This window comes from Colobus angolensis, unplaced genomic scaffold (genome assembly GCF_000951035.1).
Source record: "Colobus angolensis palliatus isolate OR3802 unplaced genomic scaffold, Cang.pa_1.0 Scaffold61, whole genome shotgun sequence".
Lineage (NCBI taxonomy): Eukaryota > Metazoa > Chordata > Mammalia > Primates > Cercopithecidae > Colobus > Colobus angolensis.
This window is the reverse complement of record NW_012119710.1, coordinates 1,268,294-1,293,341: the sequence shown is the minus strand read 5'-3', so window position 1 is coordinate 1,293,341 and position 25,048 is coordinate 1,268,294. Positions and strand designations below refer to the sequence as shown.

The window sequence follows — 25,048 nt, the reverse complement described above, 5'->3', positions numbered from 1 at the left end:
TAGAGACACTGGGCATTACTGTTCACAGTCAGCAGCCACAGCTGAAAACATGTTGAAGCATGTTAAAAAGCAAATTTGGGGCCGGGCACAGTGGCTCACACCTGTAATCTTAGCACTTTGGGAAGCCGAGGTGGGTGAAGTGCCTGAGCTCAGGAGTTCAAGATCAGCCTGGCCAACATGGTGAAACGCCGTCTCTACTAAAATACAAAAAAAAAAAAAAAAGCTGAATCTGGCTGAATATGCCTATAGAACCAGTTACTCGGGAGGCTGAGGCAGCAGAATTGCTTGAACACAGGAGGCGGAGGTTGCAGTGAGCCGAGATTGTGCCACTGCACTCTAGCCTGGTGACAGAGCGAGATTGTCTCAAAAAAAAAAAAAAAAAGAAAAAGAAAAAGAAAAAAGAAAAAAAAAAGCAAATTTGGGGATGGGAGGGATCCCTTTAAAATAACTCTCACAATTTGCATTATTTTTTGTGTGGTCAGCTGTTCACTGAGTTATTTAGAGAACTGGGGCACAGGGTGTGGACTGGGGCAAGTTTGGTGAGCACAGACAGTGATGTTTCCTCCTTCCCTCTTCACTTTGGTTTAATCTGGCTTCTCTCATCAGTTAATAGCATGAGGAATCAGTGGATAATGCCATACCATGCTTTCAGCATAAGCTCACCTAGAATCTGGCTTTCTAGGCAGATTGTTAGGGAACCTGGCATTGCCCATTTTCATGCATGAAATTCTAATCTAGAAGGAAAAAAGACCAAGATAATTCTACTCATATAAAGAAGGGTACCTTCTGTACCTACCTAGGGATCTTATTTGAACAATGTATAAATTTCAGGAATACACAGGCATCTTTTACAGATACAAAGGCCTCTCATAGGAACTTTGTGTATTCTCAGCTTTTAATATGTTATGGGAAAGGTACTTTTAAAACCTGGTAATTGATATTTAAAAACAATTAAATTAGTTGTGTTTAGGACAACTACAGTTACATAACTGGATGAGGTGTACTATTTTCTCAACATCTAATAAAAACAAAACCAGCTACCTTAAGAAAAATTTAAACTACATCCTTTAACTAAAAGAACTAGATCCCATATCAGCTTTGAGAATATAATTAAGTTTTTGATTTACAGATTGATCATCATAGCCTTTGTCTCTGATACTGAAGGTTAAAAATTGCAACTAAAGAAATTGTATAAAAAAAGAAAACATGTTTAATTTGTCAAAGCCTAGCTTCAGTTTCCCAGTGTGACCGCATCAATCATAGAAGCTTAAACTACAATGGAGCTTAAAGTTTATCTCGTCCTATACTTAATTTATAGTTACAAGAACTTCTTAGGCTCAGATAATAGATATTTGCCCAAGGTCTCAAAACAAGTGAGTGACAGAGCCTCCTACCTTGATAACTGCTTTTCCCGTGACGTTGGCCACCAGGAAGTTCATGGCAATATCTTCACAGTTCATATGAGCATCTACCCAGTTCTTGATATCCCCAGGCATTTTGTAGGTATACAGGTAATTAAAATACTGTCAAGTGAGACAGAAAGAAGAAATACTCAAAAATAGCAGTTCCCTTTGGCTTATAAATAAGGGGTAGCATAGCCAAGTCATGGGGACAAGCTTTCTCTCATAAGATTAATCACAAGGCTGTATTATTAGGAAACGTACAAGGAGGTATTAGAATGCTTTTGGTCAAGTGACCAAGCATGTTCTATATGGTCATTCTTCTACCAAAGTGTGTGCTTTTTAAAGCAGAAGAAAACTGAGTCAATTCTAAAACTACCATATATGTGAAATAGTATAGAAATGGGTCAAAAAAAAAAGCATACATAGTCTACTACCATAAATCTCATTAATTATAAACCTTAGTTTCTGTTTTTTTGTTTGCTTGTTGCAAAATACAAAAACCCATTTCTGGATCTAGAGACCTGAAAAATATGAGGGAAGTAGTGCTGAGCTAACAACAAACAATCGATATGAATACAGCTAAATTAAATTAACTATGTTGAGCTGAACAGACCTTTCTCCTGACATCAGTTCTTTGCTGAGAACAGACAAGTTATTATTGTTTAATTAAACCATACACTCCCAGGGAGCATTCTACCATTGAACTGAATATTCTAAAATCAAATGCATATTCCCCAATCTCTCCCTAATAAAAAAAGAGTCAAAAGACGAAGTGATGATTCCCAGAGAGGAAATACAAAAGGCTAATAAATACACAAAAGGAATTTCAATCTTACTAGTAATCAAATCAAAGTTAAGACAATAAAAATCACTTTTACTTATAAAAATAGCTAACTTCTTTTCTATTAAACATATTTCATGCAAGAAAAGGCACGGTAAAACAGTTTTATATTTTGCTGGTGGGAGTGTAAATTCACACAAACAATACTGAAACCAACAGACACATACACACACATATATGCACATACACAACATATATACGTTTAGAATATTCACAACATATATATGTATATGTGTATATATACGTGTATGTACATATATCTTATAAAACCCAAAATATTCATTCCCTTTGACATAATAATTCTATTTCTAGGACTCTATCACAATGGTCATGAGTACAAACAGTTATGAAAATGGACATCAATCACTAACATTAGATATTAAGCATTATCTAAAATAGCAAAAATTTAGAAAGAAATATCCAAGATAGCAAAATAGTTATACATGACTTCTAAAGCATTAAGATAATGGTATCTTAATTATGCTAAGAAGTAACTGTTTATGAAGATACGTCAATGACATGAGAAAAGGCTCACAATGCAATACATGAAAAAAGCAAGCTAATGAGAATATTTACAACTGTCTGTGTATACATACGAGTAAGTACATAAATAAACGGCAAGCTGGAAATAGCACCTGAACGATAAAATGGTTATCTCTAAGTGACAGGATTACAAGTAACTTTTCTTCATTCTATTTTATGTATTTTCCTATTTTCTACCATGAGAGTGCATTACTTGTGTAATTAGAAAAAGGACAGCTTTATTTGTAAAATACTGTCACACAATATGGCTTTTGTAAGCCCTCTCGGCAGGTATGGAAAATTAAATTGGGTCAGATACAATGTGTACCATTCTCTCAGTTTTGTCGACTTGCCCCAGGACTGCGCCCCCTTACCTTGTGATAAAAAGCTGCCCCGGTGAGCACCATGGACACTTCATTCGTCCACTCAGACTCGTACTTCCACTTATTCATCTCATGGTCCCAGAGATGCAGACGACCCGGGTAACCCACCAACCGGTCAGGAAATTCTCGCCAGACCTAAGGACAGACAAATAATAACAATCAAGTCCCAATTCAGACAGCAACCATTCAGTGCTGAGTTATTCAAACAGGTATCAACAGACTTCCTAGGTTCAAACTGTTATAACCTAAGAAGGTCATAATGGGATTCTGGAGATGTTCCATCAGACAGGTGCTAGTTATTCTGCCAATACTCAAAGACAGATGCTGATTCTGACTTCCTCCCAATCTTCTTGTATATGCTTGGGAATTTCAAGTAATGTGGGGGTAACAGCTTACCGAGTTGGGCCAAGGTAGGCAATCTCTTAACATGATTAATGAAATAGGTTCCATTCTTAATGAATTCACAAAATGAAGGATAAATGGAACCTTGCAACTCAACTGCCCTGATTTGTATTAAATTGGTGATTATTTAATTTATATAAATTATAAATTAAAGTTTTTTAATTATTTAAGATTAAATTATAAATTAATTTAATTATAAATTAAAGTTTTTAGATTATTTAAGTTATATAAAACTTATAATAAAGTCTCCATTTCTTAAAAAAAAAAAAAAGCATCTATTTCTCTTGAGCATACACCCATTCTTATGACCTACTGGAAGCCTAAAGGATAGAAGGGCTGCCTCATTCTGTAATCTGTAACACAATAAAAACAAATATTTGATTTCCATATCTGGAAAGGTCCTTACATAGAGTTTTGTTGGATTAAGCAGAATTGGGTATACTGGGGATGAGGAATTTCCAATACCTTCTCCCATGTATTTCTGTATAATTTAGTTTAACCTTGAAAAGATCCATACCATGAATGAGTATGATAATTTGCTGGTTGGTCTTCGTGCCTCTTATCAGTCTCTGTTGCTAGTTCCTCAACCATCACCAGACTTCTAAATAATGGAGTTCCTGAGAATTCAGTCCTAGGCCCTATTCTCTTCTTCAAACTCTCTTTAAGTAATCTCATCTAGTTTCAATCACGTTAAATATCATCAATAATCTGGTGACCTCTAAATTTATGTTTAGCCTTGAATGTTTCTAAGATAGCCAACCACTTAGTTAGTATCTCCACCTGGATAAACAAACCTAACACGTCCAAAACATAACTCTTGATTCCATATCCCCAGACAAGTCATTCTCTCAATCTTCTCCATCTCAATAAATCAGCCAGCCAGTTGCTCAAACCCAAAAGCTAAGACTCAGTCTTTATTCCTTCCTTTCCTCATGTTCAATCCATTAGCAAGTCCTGCTAGATCTTCTTCTATCTCTTACCACCTCTAGTGCCATTCCCTCTAGCCCAAACCACCACTGTCCATCACCAAGATTACTGTGCTAGCTTTCTAATTTGTCTCCTTCCTGCCATTCTTGCCCTTCCAAAGCATCATTTGCACAGCATCCCTAAAAGGACCATCCCTAAAAGAATATTAGTGTATTCTGCACAGGGTAATTCAACTAGTGCATTCTCTCCTATTTTATATCTATTTTAATAGAGTTATTTTCATCATCAATTTCCCTAAATATATATAAAAGTCATATGATCATATGCCAGAGCAACTAGAGGCTTCCCCAACACACAAGTGTTGCTGAGTCCAGAAAGGACACTTCATGCCACTCCCTAGGGCAGAGTTAGTGTGTTTGGGCCCTATGCCCTTTTAAGTTTCCTACGGTTGCTGTTAACAAAGAACCACAAACTGGGGGGCTTAGATCAGAAACTAGTCTTAAGTTCTAGAGGTTAGAAATCTGAAAGCAAGGTGTTATTAGGGCCATGCTCCCACTGAAACATGTCGGGAAATGTTTCCTTGCCTCTTCCTAGCTTCTGGTGGCTGGCTGTCAATCTCTGGCATTGCTTGGCTTGTAGATGCCTCACTCCAACCCTCCATCTTTACAAGGCCATCTTCCCTCTGTGCAAGTCTGTCTCTGTGTCTAAATTTCCCTTTTCGATAAGGACATCAGTCTGTGAATTAGGGGTCACCCTGACAACATTTTAACTTGATTAACCTCTGAAAATACCCCATTTCCAAATAAATAATACCCTATTTCCAAATAAAGTCACATTTTGAGGTACTGAAGATCAGGACTTCAACAATTCAACCTATAGTATCGCTCCCAAAATATTCAAAGAAAGGTACTGCCCTCAAAACACAACAAAATGGCTTCTCACTGCACTGAGAATAATATTCGAACTCCTTCACACGTCACAGAGGGCCTGCCTACTCTTCACCTCTTCTGTCACCATGTCCCCTCACTCTCCAGTGGCCCTTCTGTTCTTCAGCCACCACTAGACCTCAAGCCCTCTGCACTTGTTATTCCTTCTGGCTGGAGTGTTCTTCCAGCTCTTCCAAAGGCTTGGGTCCTTCTCATCTGTCAGGTCCCTGTTTAAATGTCAACTACTTTGAGAGGGCTTCTCGAACCTTCCTTGCTGAAGCAAACAGCACCCCCAACCAGCCACTCGTCGCCACACCCCCCCAACCCCATCCTTTTCTTTACCAAACTTTCACTTGCACCATTATCTTGGTTATTTATAGTTTACTATGTATTTTCCTCTTGCAGAATTTAAACTCAAAGAGGACAGAGACTGTTTTATACACTGTGGTATCCCAAGCACAAAGAACAGTGTCTGGCACTCTACAACATTCCACACGCAGTTGTCTAACGCACGATTGGGCAGAATCTCAGCAAGTAAAAAGCCAAGAATGAAGGGAATCAAAAATCCTCCTCTTTTCTTCAGAGAAAATATATACCAGAGCCAGTATACTCCTTAATTCAGGAAGGAAGCCTGCAGCAGTACTGACCAGCAGTTACCATGAATTATAACGTGATATCCATTGTGTGTGAAGACCACAGTCCTATTTCCCCACCAAAGCACATGTTGTGATTTGTTTTTCCAGAAGCGGGTAGAAGGGGCATTTTTGGTGAGACACTGCATTGTCTTGTCCAGTCCTCACTGTGACCATCTCCGTGCTTTTATGGAATGTCTGACATAGGTCTTGGGTGTGGTCTGGGATCATGAAAAGAGCTTTCATTTGTGTGAAACCAGCTCACCTAACAGGGCTCTCAAACCCACAGCCTTGGCTTCATTAACACCATGTTGTAACCAACAGAGCTAATTGACCACAGGCATCGTCATAATAGCTGCAGACAAATGAATCCATGTCAAACATTTTCTCAGATGTGTAATGCTGCTGCTGTGTTCTCTCTACTCTGGGGTTTGCATTTCAGCAGATTAAAATAATACGATACTATTACAGTTTTATAGAGCCCAGAGCAGCAACACAGTATGTGAGCCATAACTTCTGTTTGTTTTGTGGGCCTGGGCAGATGCCATGAAATGCGTTGCCAGCTTCCTTTTCTCAGCACCAAGCACCTGCCTGTTCAAGTCACACCAATGCCATGATCACTGATTCATGGGGTTAAAGAGATTTCCGAAGGGCTCCAAGCACACATAACTAAACACCAGGGATGCCAAAGTGAAAGAAAAGGAGTAGGGCGTGGGGAGGGAGCATCCAATTCAGTTGGCACTTCTGCTGAAGATGGAAGTTGCTTTTCTCCCCGTTTATTTTGAGTCAACACAGCTCTCTACTTCATGCTAAGAAAAGCTCAAATCGCTTTCCCTAGGGATTCTTCTTTACAAGCCCCTCTTTTGCAGCCATAATAATAAATTATTATTATTGGCTCAGTTGTCGAGTCCAATGCTGTTAAGATTTCGGTCCTCTTACTGTTGGCTGAAGTCACTTATCAGACTTCTCTCAGGGACTTAATTTGGTGACAATGGGTCAGATGCTAAATTCCGCTGCTCTAAAAGGCATCAGAGGTGTCCTGAATTTCAGGTTGCTTTGGAGCCTTTATAGTGAGCGCTGTTCCTCATGCGGGGCCTCTCAGCTCTTGACTGATTCCAAGCAGCTGGATACAATCAAGATACCATCCTTGTCACTTCATCTATAACTCTGCAGCTGACTACAGGATCAAAACGGAGTGAAACAGAATGGGATGGGCCCTCTCTAATTGAGCCCTAGTGTAGTACGAAGTCGATTATGTATACAGTAAAGCATTTTCCCAGCCAGATGAGCAAGAGCTCAAACTCTACCCTGTCTCTTCATGGCTACCCACCCCTACTCTAATTCAACTTTTTTCTTTTAACCTCGGGGAAATGCTCTGGGTCAGTCTTTTGTCATTACTACCAAATGCCTTTATATATTGTGGTGTGGGTATTTGAAACTTCACAGAATATCCCTGGAGTTCCAGAAACAGTGCTTCCACAGTTACATTCGAATCACAAAGTCAATATTAAATTGTCTATACCGTTGAAATCCTCCATATATATAGCGCCTTCATCTATTTTAAATTGCACACATTTTGGGGGACAGAAGCCTATCTCTGTTATAATAAACTCTATGCCTAAGTTAGGGACTTACCAATAATTTGGATAGTCCTTCCATTTGTGGCTATCCCACACCACTAGTCAAATGGGGATTGTAACGATGTAAAAACATCCTCTAACTGTTTCTTTCCATTCTAATTTTTATAATCTTGGTCCTCAACACCTCTTACCTGATTATGGAAATGTTCTGCTCTCTAGATTCTCAGCTATGCCTACTCGGCCATTTTCCAAGTTCTTCTTTCTTGAGCCTCCTGAGGTCTTTTGTCGTGTCCCGTTACTATAGATAGGATTAAACAAATACCTTCTACCTTTGTGTAAAAGCCCACAGGAGGCAGCCTAGACTGAGTCTCACACCCTATAGAAAGTGGACCAGAGGCACGTGGTTAAAGCAGATCCAGGAGGCTCTGCCACTGGTGCATTGTGCAACTGACCTATTCAAGGTGTCTTGCTTCCATTTTGCATCTATAAAATAAGGGGTTGGATTAAGTGACTTCTAATGTCCTTTAACAGCTAAAATATTTTATCTTCCTCCTCACTGACCTGTTCCCAGGGAACTAACCCACCAATTGTGATCTGTTTCAAGTTGTAAGTTTCTAAACAGCATGGGCTGCATTATCTAACTTTGTTTAAAATGCCATGCACATGTAAGTACCCAATAAATGGTCCTAAAAAGAGGATAATGCACTACCTTCTAAGCCAGCTTAGAGAGTGCATTTTAAACTCAGGGTGTGTGCTAACCGCAGTCAGATTCAGGAAACAGACAAGGGGGAGAAGGGGGAAGGTGTAACAACAGGTGGTGCCCATCTGGGATGTCCAATTACGAAATCACGGGTCAGCACTAGGAGAAAAGCCACTCTCTGAAGTGGCTTCTACAGTCATCACACCGTCAAAGGCACAGTTCCACAGGGATATTGCTACTGGGTGAGCAATGTATTAGGACTCATGAACCAAGAGACAGACTAAGAAGTAGTGAGGGAAATGGAGTGGGGGTGCAGTCTATGGATCCAAGGCGCATCAAACTGGGCAATGGCTTCATTTCCTTCCTTGCACACACTGCCTGAGTTTGGTCAATCCTTAACCATCAAAGTGCAACACAGCTCTAAGAACCAGCACAAACCTTGCTGTCACATGCCTAGGCCAGCCAAGACAGAGCACAAGGAATCCAATATGCAAAAGCATCTTTGAATTAGTGGCCCTTCTTCCCTTCAGGCTTTGTCTTGCATGCTGCCCAGATGGGAAGGGGGCAGCTGGCCGGCTTCCAATTCTGAGCTGGCTTCCACAGAGGAGCCAGTTACAGGATTCACTCTCAGCCCTCTGGGAACAAAGCTCACCTTTTATTTTTGGAATTTCCTGAAATGAAGTGGAATGGAGGGACTGACTGGCTTCATTTTCAGCTTATGCTTTTAACTACATTGGTAGTTGGCAGTTTTTATCAAGGAGGTGCTTTGAAAAAAGCCAAAGAGCCTTCCTTCATTCACTCCTGGGCCACAATTCAATGCCGATACTAGCCATCTAAAGCCAGGGAGCCCAGAAGTTGTCACGTAGAGTTCCCTAATGCTGACTAGTTTTGACAAACACATGGACAAACTGCATTATCGATTAAGATTTACCTGCGAGATCACTTTAGTCTGCCCGAGAGACCTTCCCAACCCCAGGCAGGAGTTTGCTTAAAATAAGCCAAGCAGGAGAACCAAGCATACAGGCAGGCTTCTGGGGTTTGGGCAGCATTCCCATTTGCCTCAGTCTGGGTAGAGGTTGGTACCTTGGTGCTGGGGCACATGATCTCCATTCTTTGCAAGTTATCTTTTAAGGCCAGGGGCCATGAAGATGGCAAAGAGACAGACTGGGGTTGGCCATAGTTGATAGAAAAATTTGTGCCATCAAATCTTTCAATAATTATCCCTCCTAGGAAGACACTGCCAAAGAAAGTGTCTTTAAACATGTACCTCATGTTTGTATCTGTACCAGCTCACTGGACAGCACAACCATGAGCCTTCTGTGGATAATAATAAGACTCACACTTTGGGAGTTGGAGCTGATGACCACTGTCCAAGCCATCTCGGAGATCTGCAACCTCAGAGATCATGTAGAAGGCAGAGGGCACTTGGTCCAGTTCCCTCATTGCACAGATGAGAACACTGAGACCTGGAGAGACGTGGTTCTCCCAAGGTTACAGTGCTGGGTCAAATCTAAATTGGTCCTAACTCCCAGTACAATCCTCTATTCATGAAGTCATCTGACTTGCTACTATGCTAATTCTAAAAAGCACCTTATTGTCCCCAAGCTCAGTACCTCACCTGAAAACAAAGAAGTCAGATTATGGTGTGAAAAATGACATTCAGGGTCAATGTTCTTCAGCTCTGTGGTGCCAGTGGCAGATACGAAGAGGGTCACAGGTGCCGGCTGAATGACCAGGTTCAGAATAGAACCAGGTAGGGAGAGGAGGTAGGGAACATGACAAAACCCTTTGCTCCCATCAGTCCTCATTTCTAAAACTACTGGCTCTTTGTGAATGTGGTTTTCATTTAGCAAAGAAAGCCATATGCTCACACCACTAAAAGAAAGAACTCCCGTCAGCTGTGCAGCAAACTAGTGAGACTCCACATCTGACATCTGAGGGCCTACTGGAACCTCGTAATCTGTGAGGCTCTAGTGCAGAGAAGGAAACGCAAGCAAAAAGCAGCTAAATGAAAGATTAACCCCAACTACTATTTTTCATGAGGCAATGAATCTCTTGGGAGATAATAAGAAGGGAAGGAAAGACGTGAGTTCGAGGGGATGAGAGGAGGAGGAAGACATGGGTCAGGATCAGGTCGTGGGTTTTCTAATTTTGTGCTCCCTAAGACCCAGTAAAGATGAAATCACTTTTATTTCCATAACCTCAGCTCCAGTGTGGGTCATACTATTTCTAAGTCTAATCTCAGGAGATTATTTAATGAAGTTAAAAGGAGAATAGTCATCATAAGCCAAATGATGATTCTCTTTAAATCCTGCACAACCAGTAACAGAGACTTCAGTTTATTATAAATAACCATTATTGAGCCTTCAAAACTTCAAGCTGATTTTGGTGAGCCTTAATTTAAATGACCAGGGATCAAATATATTAGCTCTGTCCACCAAGGAGGAAATAAACTCTCCTTACTTCAAGTAGCTGCCCTGGTGACTTCCATCACTTGCAGTCAGGGACACTACAGCATAACTGGCCAATCCCCTTTGTTTTCTTATTACTGCGCAAAGGTAGGAAATGACAGTGACCACAAACTCAGTAATCCTGGCTGGCTTCAAAGCATAAATCTGCTTCCCAAATCATTATTTAATGCATTAATTCATCCTAGTGCCCTATATGTGTGCTTAAATCCCATAATCTCTTGGTGGAGAATCAAGCAGCAGAGGGACTTTTTCAGATTACTTATTTATTTATATCTCATCTATTTCCAAAAAATGATTTGGGGTCACTTATAATAAAAGGCAAAACTAAAGTCCAAAGTATCATAACAGATGACATCAACATTATTAAATATATATATATAAACACATATATCTAATATAAATACACATATATCTAATAAATATAGATAGACAGATATAGATAGATAGATATATCTCCAGATATACTCCATCTAGCTTTAAAATCTTAATTCTGATATTAAGTTCTAGAAAGGCAATCCAACAGCAAGCTAAAGTCATACAAGCTCAGGGATGGAGAGATCTGAGTGTTCTTATTTTATTAATTCATTATGCATCTGACTCACAGATACTAAGCTCCCAATATTTTTTAAATTAAACATTTTAGTTTGAGATAATTATAGATTCACATACAGTTGTAAGAAAGAATGCAGACAGCCTGTATACGCTTTACCCAGTTTCCCCCAACATCCTGCAAAACTGTAGTATGACATCACAACATGATATTGACATTGATAGAATCAAGGCACAAAGCATTTCCACAGCCACAAGGGTCCCTCTTGTTGAACTTTTAAGACACAACTATCTCCCTCCCTATCCCTCACTCCTGGCAAGTACCCATCTGGCCTCTATTTCTATAATTTTGTCATTTCGAGGAGGTTATATAAATAGAATCATACAGTATGTAATCTTTTTGGATTGGCTTTTTTCACTCGGCATAACTCCCTGGAGAATCATCCAAGCTGTTGTGTGTATCAGTAGTTTGCTCCTTTTCATTGCTGAATAGTATTCCATATGGTATGCACCTGCCATAGTCTGCTTAACCATTTATCCACTGAAAGATGCCTGAGCTGATTTCAGGTTTTGGCAATTACAAATAAAGCTGCTACAAACATTCACATATAGGTTTTCATGTGAGCATAAATTATCATTCCTCTGGGATAAATGCCCAAATGTGTAACTGCTGAGTCCTATGGTAGTCGCATGTTTAATTTTATAAGAAACTACCAAACTATTTTTCAGAGTGGCTGTACCATTTTACATTTCCAAAAACAACGTGTGAGCAATTCAGTTTTTCTGTATTCTCACTGGCATTTGCTGTTTGTCTTTTTTTTTTGTTAACTTTAGCCATTCTTAAAGGTGTGTGATGGTATCTCATTGCAGTTTTATTTTGCATTTCCATAATGGTTAATGATGCTGAACATCTTAGTTGCCACCTGTATATCCTCTTCAGTGCAAAGTCTGTTCATGGCCTTTGCCCATTTTCTAACTGGATTATTTGGTTTTTTACTGTTGAGTTTTGAGAGTTTTCAAAAACATATTCTAGATGTTTAGCCCTTTGTTGGATATGTGGTTTGCAGATATTATCTCCCAGTCTATAGCTTGTCTTTTTGTCCTCTTCACAAGGTCTTGACAGAGCAAAAATTTTACATTTTGATTAGGTCTAATTGGTCAATTTTTTTTTTTTAATGGATCATGCTTTTGGTGTCAGATCTAAGAACTCTTTGCCTAGCCCTAGAGTCTGAAGACTTTCTCCTTTTTTTCCTAAAAGTTTTATGGTTTCACGTTTTACATTTAAATCTGATTCACTTTCAGTTAATTTTTGCATAAAGTGTGAGGGCCAGGCCAAGGTTAAATTTTTGCCCATGGATGTCCAATCTTTCAGCACCACTTGTTGAAAAAGTCAGCAAAGAAAAGACCAGGACTTTTCCACTGAATATGGAATATGGAATCATTATATTTTGAACAACCCCTGACAATTCTACTGACAGGAAGTATATATAAATTCAATGTCCAAATACATCTAATTCAATAAATATTTACTGAGCATCTACTACGTGTCAAGCATTTAGGCATACAGTGGTAAACAAGGCAGATACAATTCTTGCATGAATGGACCACACTGGAGAAGAGGCTTTCAATCAAGCCCAGATCTCTGCTGTGGATGTATTTAGTGGCCCTGGTTGTGAGAAGCCAGTTTCTTCCTTCCCTCTCCAAGCACAGTGTCAACATGTGGTCATGACCTCCACCCAACCCTTCAAATCTTCAGCCAAAAGGCTGATTGGAAACCTAGAAATATTACTAGTAATGGTTGCCAACTCTTGATCTAAACCAGCCAACAGACAGCAGCAAATATATTTCAATCATGATTAATGTGAACCCTAAGCACCAATTTTCATGCACCAAGAAATAAATACGATCTGAGAGATGAGCTGTAAACATCACACTGATTAGTTCATCTTGCTTTCTAGAGACTTGTTTCACAGTTGTGACATCTCTAAGGTCTGGGACTACTCTGATCCTTCAAGTTTTCTTTCTCTTTATTCTCCCCAAATGTGGAATCACTATGTCTAATGCAATAGCAATCACCAACCACTGCCTGAAACTCACGATTTTGCAGGCAGTTGTAAAATTTTGCAATGAATGGATGCAGCTTCATATTCAGGAGAAATGATACAGCTTTCCTCCGAATGCTACATACACTGCCCTCTTGAGTGAACTGGGGAGTTCAGGCCTGGGGCTGCTCTGGCTTCCCCTGGCCCTGGGCCCAGTCCTGCCCACACATCTCCTTGGAGTATCTCTATCACAATTAAGACAGATAAGCAGCCCATGAAGACAAATTCCCCACATCCTCAAACCATAAGCCAAATTCTGAAGCTCTGAATTCCTGAAGCAGCCAAAGCTCCCCTGTAATCAATCCCAATGAGACAGCAGGCAGCTTTTGGAACAATAACCCTGAAACATATGGATCCTTTCAGGGTTGGAATATCATTGCAGATATCTCCTTTTGAACACGGGGAGGGAAGGCACATATTCTTTAAACCATCAAATGTACCAACACCTCTTTAAAATAACGATCCCATATTATGAGCACTAGTTTTGAGGCAGAGATACAAAACCAGGTGGCCTCCATGGTGCTGCAGACAGGAAAGATCCTGGGGTGAGGTGAGGGTGTGGAACACACAGCGCTGGCTATAGAAAGGTCTGCAGGGCTCTTTCCTCACTAGGGCTGCTTGGTACAAAATGGAAAACATACTAAAACCAATGGAATGGACTTATCTGGAATGGGGGTCTTTGAGGAGGAGAGACCCTCAGACAGGCAGATGTGCCAGCAGGTAGTATGTGCCCTTCTCTGTGGGGCAGGGAGGCTGCTAGTCCCTACACTGGATGTTTCATTAATGGCTATATAAACAAATTCTGAACTTGCTGTTTTAATTTGCTCAGTGGGGAAGAAAAAAGTGCCACTCTCTTGTAATTCCCAACTAGGTGCTTTTTTTCAACAATCAGATGTTATTTCAATGTTCAGCAAACATATTTGATTTCCTTCCCTTAACATTTGTTTGACTTGTTCACCAATGGGGACTGGGTGCTTTGGAAAAGCTCTGAGAGGTCAGGCTTTACTGCGGCTTCCCTCAGCACTTCCCTGGGCTTCTGGCCCATTACTTGGGATCTTCTTTCAGCAGCACTTGCTGTAGCCGTGGCACACATGAACTATTTTCCCTCCAGGTCCCTGTGAGTCTTGGGGGTGTAAATCAATGCAAGCTGGAGATAGGACAGACCTAACCGATTATTTAGTTCTCCTACAGGCTGAAAAACAGGGAGCCTAAAGCAATGTGAAAAATACTCCAGGGAGATGATCCTCTAAGAAAGAATGACTCACCTCTGACCATAGTTTTCCATTTGTCTCTTTTGGGAAGTTCTAACTGTACCTGACAGGTGAGAACACTCACAGAAATGAGCTGTTTGTGGCCCATTCTCTTCTGAAGACAACAGTCTCTATAATGGCAACCCTTCAGGTACTTCCAAAAAGTGAAAAATGGAGGTAACAGACAGGGATATGTTCTTTTCGACACTGTACTGACATTATGGCCAGGCTAAGGAAAGGTACTCGGGGGAACTGCTGCTTACTCAGATATACACACAAGGCTCAAAGAGAGCTCACACCCCTCAACTTAAAGAATAGGGTACACCACAGGCCTAAAAAAATTATAGTTTTCTAAAAGCTCAACTTTGGCAAACTGGTCCTAGCTACACTGTAAAGCTTTAGTGTCAGACCTAGCACAAAAGCTGATCCAGTGCAGCTCTGGCAAGGTTTGACCTTGTGCTCGCCAAAAACAGGCCTGGCTCAGTGTGAATTCCAGTGCCAGCAGCATACCAGCAGCCATGCAAGCTAACTCCCAGACTGCATCCACAGTGCACTCTGGATACAGGCCACCATCCAGATACGAGAAAGAAAGACTTTAATTCCTAATCTTGCCAGTCATCGCTAGGTCAGACTTAGGCTCAATGATCTGAGTCACACAAGAGGTCAAGGAATGAAAATCTGAGGTGCTGGTTCCCACCAAAAGCTGAAATACTTTCAATAAGTATATTTATTGGAAGTGGATGCACTGCAGGTATGTCCTTTGTTTTATGGTTCCTCTGTTAGGGATGGCCCCTTTTTATCAGCCTCAGCTATGTAAGTAAGAACCGAGTTTCTCTGTGCCCAAGATGAACTCAAAGGGTGAGCCTTTCCTAGAGTCCATCCATGGCAAGATGAGATAGGAGGTTCCATGTGCTGTAAAGAAAAACCCTTCTGCAGAGACCCTCCTGGATTCCCAACAGACCGAGGCACATTTTCACATTTAGGATTCTGGGGTATAAATCTAGGCAGGTAAGCAGTTAATTTCTTATCAGAAGGATCATAAGCACAAGCCCGTGAGAAGCATGTCCAAGACTTGCTTTGCATTTTAATTTGTATTTATTTGTTGTTTTGAGACAGCGTCTCACTTTGTTGCCCAGGCTGGAGTGCAGTGGCGCGATCCTAGACTCAAGTGATTCTCTCACCTCAGCCTCCTGAGTAGCTGGGACTACAGGTGAGTGCCACCACACTTGGTTAATTTTTTTTTTTCTTTTTTAATTTTTAGTAGAGATGAGGTCTCACTATGTTGTTCACACTGGTCTTGAACTCCTGGCCTCCACCCATCCTCTCACCTCGGGTTCCCAAGGTGTAGGAATTACAGGAATGGGTCACTGCGCCCAGTCATCTACTAGTTTTTAAAGAAGTTATGAAGTCTAATTCTAGGATATGTCATTTCTATTTTTCAGTTGTTGTAGTGAGAAGAGAAAAAGTGGGATCATTTATTAAGAATTGCAGATTCTAGGCTGGGTGCGGTGGTTCACATCTGTAGTCCCAGTACTTTGGGAGGCCGAGGTGGGCGGATCACCTGAGGTCAGGAGTTTGAGACCAGCCTGGCCAACATGGTGAAACCCCATCTCCAGTAAAAATACAAAAAATTAGCCGGGTGTGGTGGCAGGTGTCTGTAATCCCAGTTACTTGGGAGGCTGGGGCAGGAGAATCGCTTGAACCCGGGAGGCAGAGGTTGCAGTGAGCCAAGACTGTGCCATTGCATTCCAGCCTGGACAACAGAGTGGAAAAAAAAAAAAAATTGCAGATTCTATAATCTCTCCTACTCTCCTTGGATACACATATAGAGAGCCATAAGTTTTACCAATTCTGTTTAAAACATAAATCTTAAACAGCATCTCAGCTCTGGAATTCTCCAGTTAGCGAAGCCCCCTCATCACTAATTAAATCTGAGCTACGGAGTAAGCTGGTCTTTTCTTTCTCCTTGGTTCTTCAATCCATTCAAACACTAAGTCTATAGATTTTCCACTAGCACAATCTCCAGTCTCTGCAACCTCTAAGTCATCCTGTGATCTGACGGCTTTTACCATATACTTCTCTACAAACCTACAACGCCTCTTTTCTGCCTGTCACTTTAAACTTTTCAGTTGACCTCTTAGCCTGTGCCTCCACTGGCCCTCTATTAACCTAAGCAGCCTAGCTTCCACTGCTCACCAAAACAAAATTCCCACTCTGCCACATTGATATGCTGATGGCTCCCCTGTGCTACCACACACACCAAGCTCATTCTCCTTTGGTGTCTTTCTACTTGGTGCTTCCTGCACCGGGAAACCCCACTCAAAGATGGTTTTATGTTCTCATGAAAAAACTGGGGCATTCCATGCTATTTTGTGGTCTTCCATTGTTCTTTGAGAGTATTTACTTGTTATTACCTTGGGAAGTTGTGAACAAAGTAATACAAATAAATTCTCACAATGTATTAACACCCAGGAGGTATTACCAATGCTACCACCTACAGGATACCCAGGTTGTAAAAGGGAGAGCATCAGTACTGGTGTGCCTAACAACACACAGTTGCTCTTGGTGAATTCCTATTCTCACATGAACAGGAATTCATTCACTGACTTTATAATGGATATTCTTAGCCAAGAGCATTTCACATCTCCCAGGTGAAAATGTTCAACACTTAAGTGTTACCAGTAATTTTTATGGTTGGAAATGAGGATCAAAGAATGAAAGAAAAAATAAATTCACAGATTCATACATTTAGCCAAGTCTCCATGGCTCATTTTCTACCACATGTTTTAAACTGTCTCTCTCAAAGGTGGAGGAGGGGAGGAGGAATAAGTTGCTTTTTATTTCCCAGCTCTCAGATCTGAAATAAAAGCAGACAGCCTTGGAAAAAAAAAATCAAACATTCAAGTAACACTATACGCTGCTACTGTTCCCCTAGGAGTCCCTCGCAAATGAGTATCAAGAACTCAATAGATACTTTCCTAGTAAAATACATAAACAGATAAATAAATTATCCCAGGCTGAAAAGAATTTCCACATCTGGTAGCTCACTAGAGCTTGTCAAACAAGTCAGAAACACGCAGGGCCAGAGAAGATCATTCCTAGCTCCTGATTTCAGGGCTGGAGAGAGAATGGAACATTTCCCAAAGCCCTTTGCCTTCCAACAGGAAATACGACCCATATAAGCACACAAATAACCCCTCTGTTTTCTTCCAATTAAATAAATAATGATACCCGGTATTCGGTCCAAATGTCTGTGTGCTCAAGTCACAGATGCTGGAAGAAAACGGGCTTTCCTACACGGTCTAGCCTTTCATTCCCAAGAACTTGCTATGGTGTGCCTTTAAGGGTTATATTCAATGTATATTTAACACCCCAAAGAAGTAACTTAACCCCTGTGCCCTTCAGTTTTCTCAGCAATAAAGCCTGAAGTGACAGGATGATCCTAAGATCTTCACATTCTGACACTGTGTTTCTTTTAAACAGAGCTTTCTGACTGGGGTGCTATGAATGGGTAATGAGCATGTAAAGATCTAATCCTCACCCATCAGCAGTGAGGCCTCGGGTGGGTCACATCTAGTGTGCCACAGCCTCGTCTGTGTATCCCAATATAGCGTATTGGCATCATCTATTTGTGCAATGATTTGACAAAGGATGGAGAAAGGACTATTGTGACTCTAACAACTTTCTCCTGGAGAGTGATTCTAGAGTTCACTATCAATTTGCAAGCTAATATTCAGGTAGATCTCCCCTCATCATTTATCTTACATCTCTTCTCTCTTACACTAGGCCCAAGTTTCTCTCATAGCTCTTGGAAGTGTGCAATCTGTGAACTGGCCTTTAATTACTGCTTTATGTTCCTTTAGCAAGACCTGGAGCCAGTTGCTTTAAAATGGTCTCTGTAAATCAATTCTTCCAACTCTTTAACATAAGCACTGCCTTAGGATGCCTTCGCACTTGTGAAAAACATGCTGGAAGTGTAGGGCTTGAATCTACATGTTATTCCTCAATACAGGCATCGTTAGAATCCTGAACGAAGTAAGATCTGGTTCACCATATTCGGCTCTGTCTCCTCCATTAAAATAACTTCTTGATTCCTTTCTTCAATTTCAATATGCTGTTGGCTGTCACCTGCAAATACACCCTTATCTTAACACACACAGTCTCTCTGTGTTCCACAAGAAAGTGAAGGAATCTGACATTTTTTATGTGTTGAAGTTTGGTACTTTTCCATACAGAATCACACCTTACCGATCTGGCTGTACTTCTGATGGCTTAGAATCATTACACCCAAAGGGATCTCAGGAAGTCACTTGGTCTATTCTTCTGTGTCCAAGCAGAACTAGGAAAACCACTCTAAATGCTGGGGGATTGCAGGCTTCCTTTTCTTAAAAATTCCCAAATGGGAGACTGCTGTCTCTCCAGGCCTCTTAAAAACTCTTTGGGGCAACAGCTAAAAAGGTCTGCTGCATGATATCTCTTTGATTCTCTTACAGTAAATACTGTATTTAAACCATTTTTAATTTTAAGTAGGATAATGAATTTAACTATTACAGAAATGATAAAAGCTACAGAAAAAAGAAGAAATAGAGACGCTTATTTCAGAGAACAAGCAAGGGCAGGGGGAAATTTCGATTATGCTAAAGGTGCTGAGGTAGCTAGACTTACCTAACTGGCCTAGTAAGAACATTAAATCCACAGTGGCAGATGTGCCCTCTTTTTAATCACACATCGAACATTTACCAAAATAGACCTTTCATGGGGCCACATAGTCTCAACAAATTCTAAAATAATAAAATCGTAGAGTATATTTTCTGACCACGGTAGAATCAAGCCGGAAATACGTAAGAAAACTATTAACTTAAACATTTGACAAAAATAAGCTATGTACTTTTATATAACTATGGGTCAAAGAAGATAATACAATGGAAATCAGAAAATATTCTGAGCTTAAAGACAATAGAAATATGACACATCAAAATTTGGAAATGCACCTAAGGCAGCAATTGAAGAGTAATTTATAGCTTCATATACATATATTAGAAAAACAAATATTGAACTCAATGAGCTGATCTATCAAGTCAAAAGGCTAGAAAACAACAGCAACATAAATTCATCAAAGAAGAGAAAGAAATTAATCAAGAAAGTAGTAGTAATTAAATACAAAAAAAAGCACAAGAGAAAAATCAACAAAAATTAAAAGTTGAGGCCAGGTGGAGTGGCTCATGCCTGTAACTCCAGTGCTTTGGGAGGCTGAGGCAGGAGGATTGCTTGAAACCAGGAGTTCAAGACCAGCCCACAACAACATAGCAAGACCCCATCTACCAAAAAAAAAAAAAAAAAATTAGTATAGTGGGACAATTCTGTAGTCCTAGCAACTGGGGAGACTGAGGCGGGAGAATCACTTGAGCCCAGGAGTTTGAAGTTACAGTTAGCTACAATCGCACCACTGCACACCAGCCTGGGTGATGGAGTGAGACCCTCTGTCTTTAAAAAAAAAAAAAAAATTCAATTCTTTGAAAAGATTATAGATAAATCTCCAACAAGATTCATCAAGAAAGAGATAAAACAAAAATTGCCAGTATCAGGAATGAAAAAGAGTATATCATTCCAAATCTTACAGGCTTTAAACAATAAGAGAATATTATGAATGACTTTATACCAATACATTTTGTAATTTAGAAAAAATGAACAATTCCTTGGAAAACATGATTTATCAAAACCAACACAAGAAGAAAATCTGAATAGTATTAGAGACATTAAAGAAATTGAGTCTGTAGTAAATATGCAAGGGTGCTGGTTGGGAAGGAAGAGAACATGGAATGGATAGAAGAAAGTTACAAATATTAACTATGGTCTGGAGATCAAGCAACAGAAGCAAAGAATGTGGTACCTATGCATATTTTCTCCTTTCCTTATGTATATATACTTGGATATATAAACCAGTTTATTTTTCTTCTTTTCTAATTACTATTTGAAATAAGAAGCATTGCTACAATTTATTCAGGTTATACAATTTATGTAAATTTATGCTATTTATTCTTTGCATGTTTACAGTTGGTTCAGCTTCTTGAGTCTGTACATTTATGTCTCTTGCTAATTTGGGACGTTTTTAGCCATTATTTCTTCACTTGTTTCTTCAGTCCCACATTCTTTCTCTTCTTCTGAAATTCTAATGACACAAATATTATATCTTTTGTGATTGTCCCCCAAGTCCCTGAAGCTCTGTTCATTTTTCACAAATCTATTTCTTCTCTGTTGTTTACACTGGAGAATTCCTATTGATTTATCTTCAAGTTCTCCAGTTTTTTCTAGTTATCTCCATTCTCCTACTGAGCCCATCCAGTGAGTTTTCAATTTTAGATATTGTAATCAGTTTTGAAATTTCCATTTAGTTCTTCTTTATATCTTCTTTTTACTGAAACTTTTGTTTTTCATTTGTTGTAACAGTACTCATAATTGCTTATTAGAGCCTTTTTTGTGATAACCTTTTAAAAATCTTTATCAGATAATTCCAACATCTGTGTCATCTTGTTGGCATCTGTTAATTATCTTTTCTCATTGAAGTTGCAATTTTCCTGGTTCCTGGTATGATGAGTAATTTTGAAACACTCTGATTATTGCTATAAGATGCTGGATCTGTAAATTTTCTCTGTTGGTGTTTTCTACCTCACTAATTTAGCATTTACCTTGCTTCCTTCCTTCTACTTGCTTTGAGTTTAATTTACTCTTCTTTTTCTAGGTTCTTAAAATGGAATGAACTTTTGATCACTGTTTTAGACTTCTTTTTATAAGCATTTAATGCTATAATTTTCCCATAAGCACTGCTTTAGCTGCATCCCCAAATTTTTTTTCCAGTTTTGAAAGAGTTTACTTACAATAAAAACTATCAATTTTAAAGGTATAATTCATTGAGTGTTGACAAGTGTATATAATGATATAACCACCACCATATCATAATATAAAACATTTCCATCACCTGAAAAGCTCCTTCTTGCTTTTTTTGGTCGATCCCATCCCCCAGCCCTGGCAATGTAGTTTTTTCTACTCTAGAATTTCATATACATGGAGTCATACAGTCAGTAGCCTCCGACCTCTGACTTTGTTCACTTAGCATAACACTTCTGAGATTTATCCATGTTGCTGCATGTATCCATTTCTTTCTTTTTATTGCTGTGTAGTACTCCCCTGTATAGATATTTCACATTCTGTTTATCCATTACCAGCTGATGTTTCTAGTTTAGGGATCTTATAAGGATAAGTCTTTATGTAGACATATGTCTGCACATATTTATTTCTTTTGGAAGCTGGGTCATATAAAAAATGTTTTATATGCCAAAGTGTTTTCTAAATTGGTTGTACCAGTTCACATTTTCACTAGTAATGTATGAGTTCAAGTTGCTCCACAGCCTCATCAATACTCAGTATTGTCATTCTTTTTAATTTTACTTATAGCCATTCTAGTGGAGATATAGTGGTAAACACACTGTGCTTTTATTTTAAAATTGCTGTAATGACTATGATGTTGAGGACTTTTTTGTGTGTTATCTTGTATCTCTGTATCATCCTTTATTTACTTATTTATTTATTTTTATTTTTATTTTTATTTTTTGTTTGAGATGGAGTCTCACACTGTCACCCAGGCTGGAGTGCAATGGTGTGATCTTGGCTCATGGCAACCTCTGCCTCCCAGATTCATGTGATTCTCCTGCCTCAGCCTCCCGAGTAGCTGGTATTACAGGCTCACACCACCACACTAAGCTAATTTTTTGTATTTTCAGTGGAGATGGGGTTTCATCACATTGGCTAGACTGGTCTCAAACTCCTGACCTCATGATTCACCTGCCTCAGCCTCCCAAAGTGCTGGGATTACAGGTGTGAGCCACCATGCCCAGCCTATATCATCTTTTAAAAAATGCTTGAAGCAGCAATGTTTGCTCAACCCACCCTTTCCCCCTCTGTTTAATCCTATTCCGCTTTTTTAAAAAAGTTATTCTTATTGGCAAGTAATAATTGTATATATTTATGGGGTACAATGTGATAGCTCCATACACATACACATTGTAGATAAGCAAATCAGACTAATCCATCACCTTGCATACTTATTTCTTTGTGGTGGAAAAATTTTAAATCCATTCTTTTAGCAATATTGAAATATAATATGTCATTATTAACTATAGTCACCTTACTGTGAATAGATCACCAGAACTATTCCTCCTCTCTAACTGAAACTTTATACCTTTTGACCAATATTTCCCCTTTACTCGCCTTTCTCTCCAACGTCTGGTAACCACCATTCTACTCTCTACTTCAATGAGGTAGGACTTTTAGATTCTACATTTAGTGAGATAATACAATATTTGTCTTTTTGTGCCTGCCCTCTAGATAGCATAATGTCCTCTAGATTCATTCATGTTGTCACAAATGATAAAATTTCATTCTTTTTTCAAGCTGAATAGTATTTCATTGTGCATATGTATCACATTTTCTTTATCCACTCATCTGTTTATGGATACTTAAGTTGATTCCATATCTTGGCTATTGTGAACAATGCTGCAATGAATATGAGAGTGCAGATATCTCTTTAATATACTGATTTCAATTCCTTTGGATATATACCCAGAAGTGGGGTTGCTGGATCATATGGCAGTTCTATTTTTAGTTTTTTAAGGAACCTCCATACTGTTTTCCAAAACGGTTGTATCAATTTACATTCCCACCAAGTGTACAAGGCCATACATGTGTGGTCCATTTCTAAACTCTTTATTCTGTTTCATTGTCCTATATATCTGAATGTATCCCAATACTACCATGTCTTGATTACTGTAGCTTTATAGCAAGTTTGAAAATAAGGAGTATAAGTCCTGCAACTTTGTTATTTTTTTTTAATTGCTTTGACTTTTTCAGGTCTGATGCATTTCCATTTCCATTTTAGCTTGTCAATTTCAATAACGAAAAGCCTTCTGGGATTTTGATTGGATTTCTTTGAATCTATACAATTTGGGGAGAATTTACATGGTAACAATACTGAGTCTTTGGATCCACAAGCATGCTATATCTTTCCAATTATGAAGTTGTTCTTCAATTTCTCTTGGCAACATTTTTTAGGTTTCACTAAACATATCTGGCACACGTTTTGTTAAATTTTTCAAGTATTTCAGTTTTTATGCTACTGCTAGAGTGTAAGTAACTTTTCTTGTAGCTTTTTGGAAATATAGCTGACATACAATAGATAGTTATTTAAAGTGTATAATTTGACATGTTTTAGCATCTGTATACACCAGTAAAACCATTACCCCAATTAAAATAATGAACATATTCATTTCCCCTAAAAGTTTCTTGTACCCCTCTGTTATTCGTCCCTCCTGCCCTTTACAGCCTGACCCTTCCCACTTACCTTCCAGGCAACCACTGATCTTTTTATCTCCAGGGTTAGTTTGCACTTTCTAGAATTTCATATATATGGAATCATAAAGTATGTTCTCTTTTTCATCCTGCTTCATTAACTTAGCATAATTATTTTGAAAAATGTCCACGTTGTTGCATGTATCAATAGTTACTTCTTACTTATTACTGAGCCATATTCTACTCTATGGATGTATCACAATGTTTATCCAGTCAACTGTTGATAGACATTGTTTTATTTTCTCCAGTTTTTGCCTATTACAAATAAAAGCTGCTTTCAGTGTTAGCGTACAAGTATTTGTACAGACATATGTTGTCATTTCTCTAGGGTAAATACCCATGGGAAGAATGGCTGGTCATAAGGTAGATGTATGTTTAACATTTTAAACTCCAAACTGTTTTCCAAAATGGATGTAACCAGATTATGGATCATGGTAAAGTGGAAGGGCATACAGGCCAGAATAATCTTTTCTATATCTTTCATATGTGTGTTGGTAAGGGAGATTTATTTCATTAATCAAATGTTACTGAATTAACTACTGAATGCAATGAACTGGGTTAGGCACAGAGGACATAGCAATGAATAAGACAGCCATGGTTCCTGCCGTTTGCTGCTTACATTCCAGAAGGAAAAACAGACACTATAACAACATAGTTCACAATTATTTGCTCACAAAGACATACAGAGTGCTCTGAACCCAACCTGACTGGGGACTCTCTGAAAGCTTCTTTGAGATAGTAACAGCCGAGCTGAGTGTTGAAGGATGAGTAGAGATTAACAAGACAGATATAATCCCAAGGGACTGTGATAACACCACAAAATAGTAGTTCCAGGATCCAATATAACTCCCCTAGGATGTAAATATTTACTTATTTATTCCCTTAATCAGTCAGGCCTGCTCCCAATTCCTGCATGAAAATCAATCCTAGGCTTCAGCATAAAAAGCAGGATTTAGCA

At 39.2% G+C, this 25,048-nt stretch overlaps 1 protein-coding gene across 1 annotated transcript in view; it reads right to left on the bottom strand.

Moving 5' to 3' along the window:
• EXT2 (exostosin glycosyltransferase 2) overlaps positions 1–25,048 on the bottom strand; it is a 158,493-nt gene that overhangs the window by 9,167 nt on the left and 124,278 nt on the right. The window contains 2 exon segments of the mRNA XM_011963272.1: positions 1,395–1,523; positions 3,141–3,284. Coding sequence (XP_011818662.1) covers positions 1,395–1,523; positions 3,141–3,284 — 273 coding nt within the window.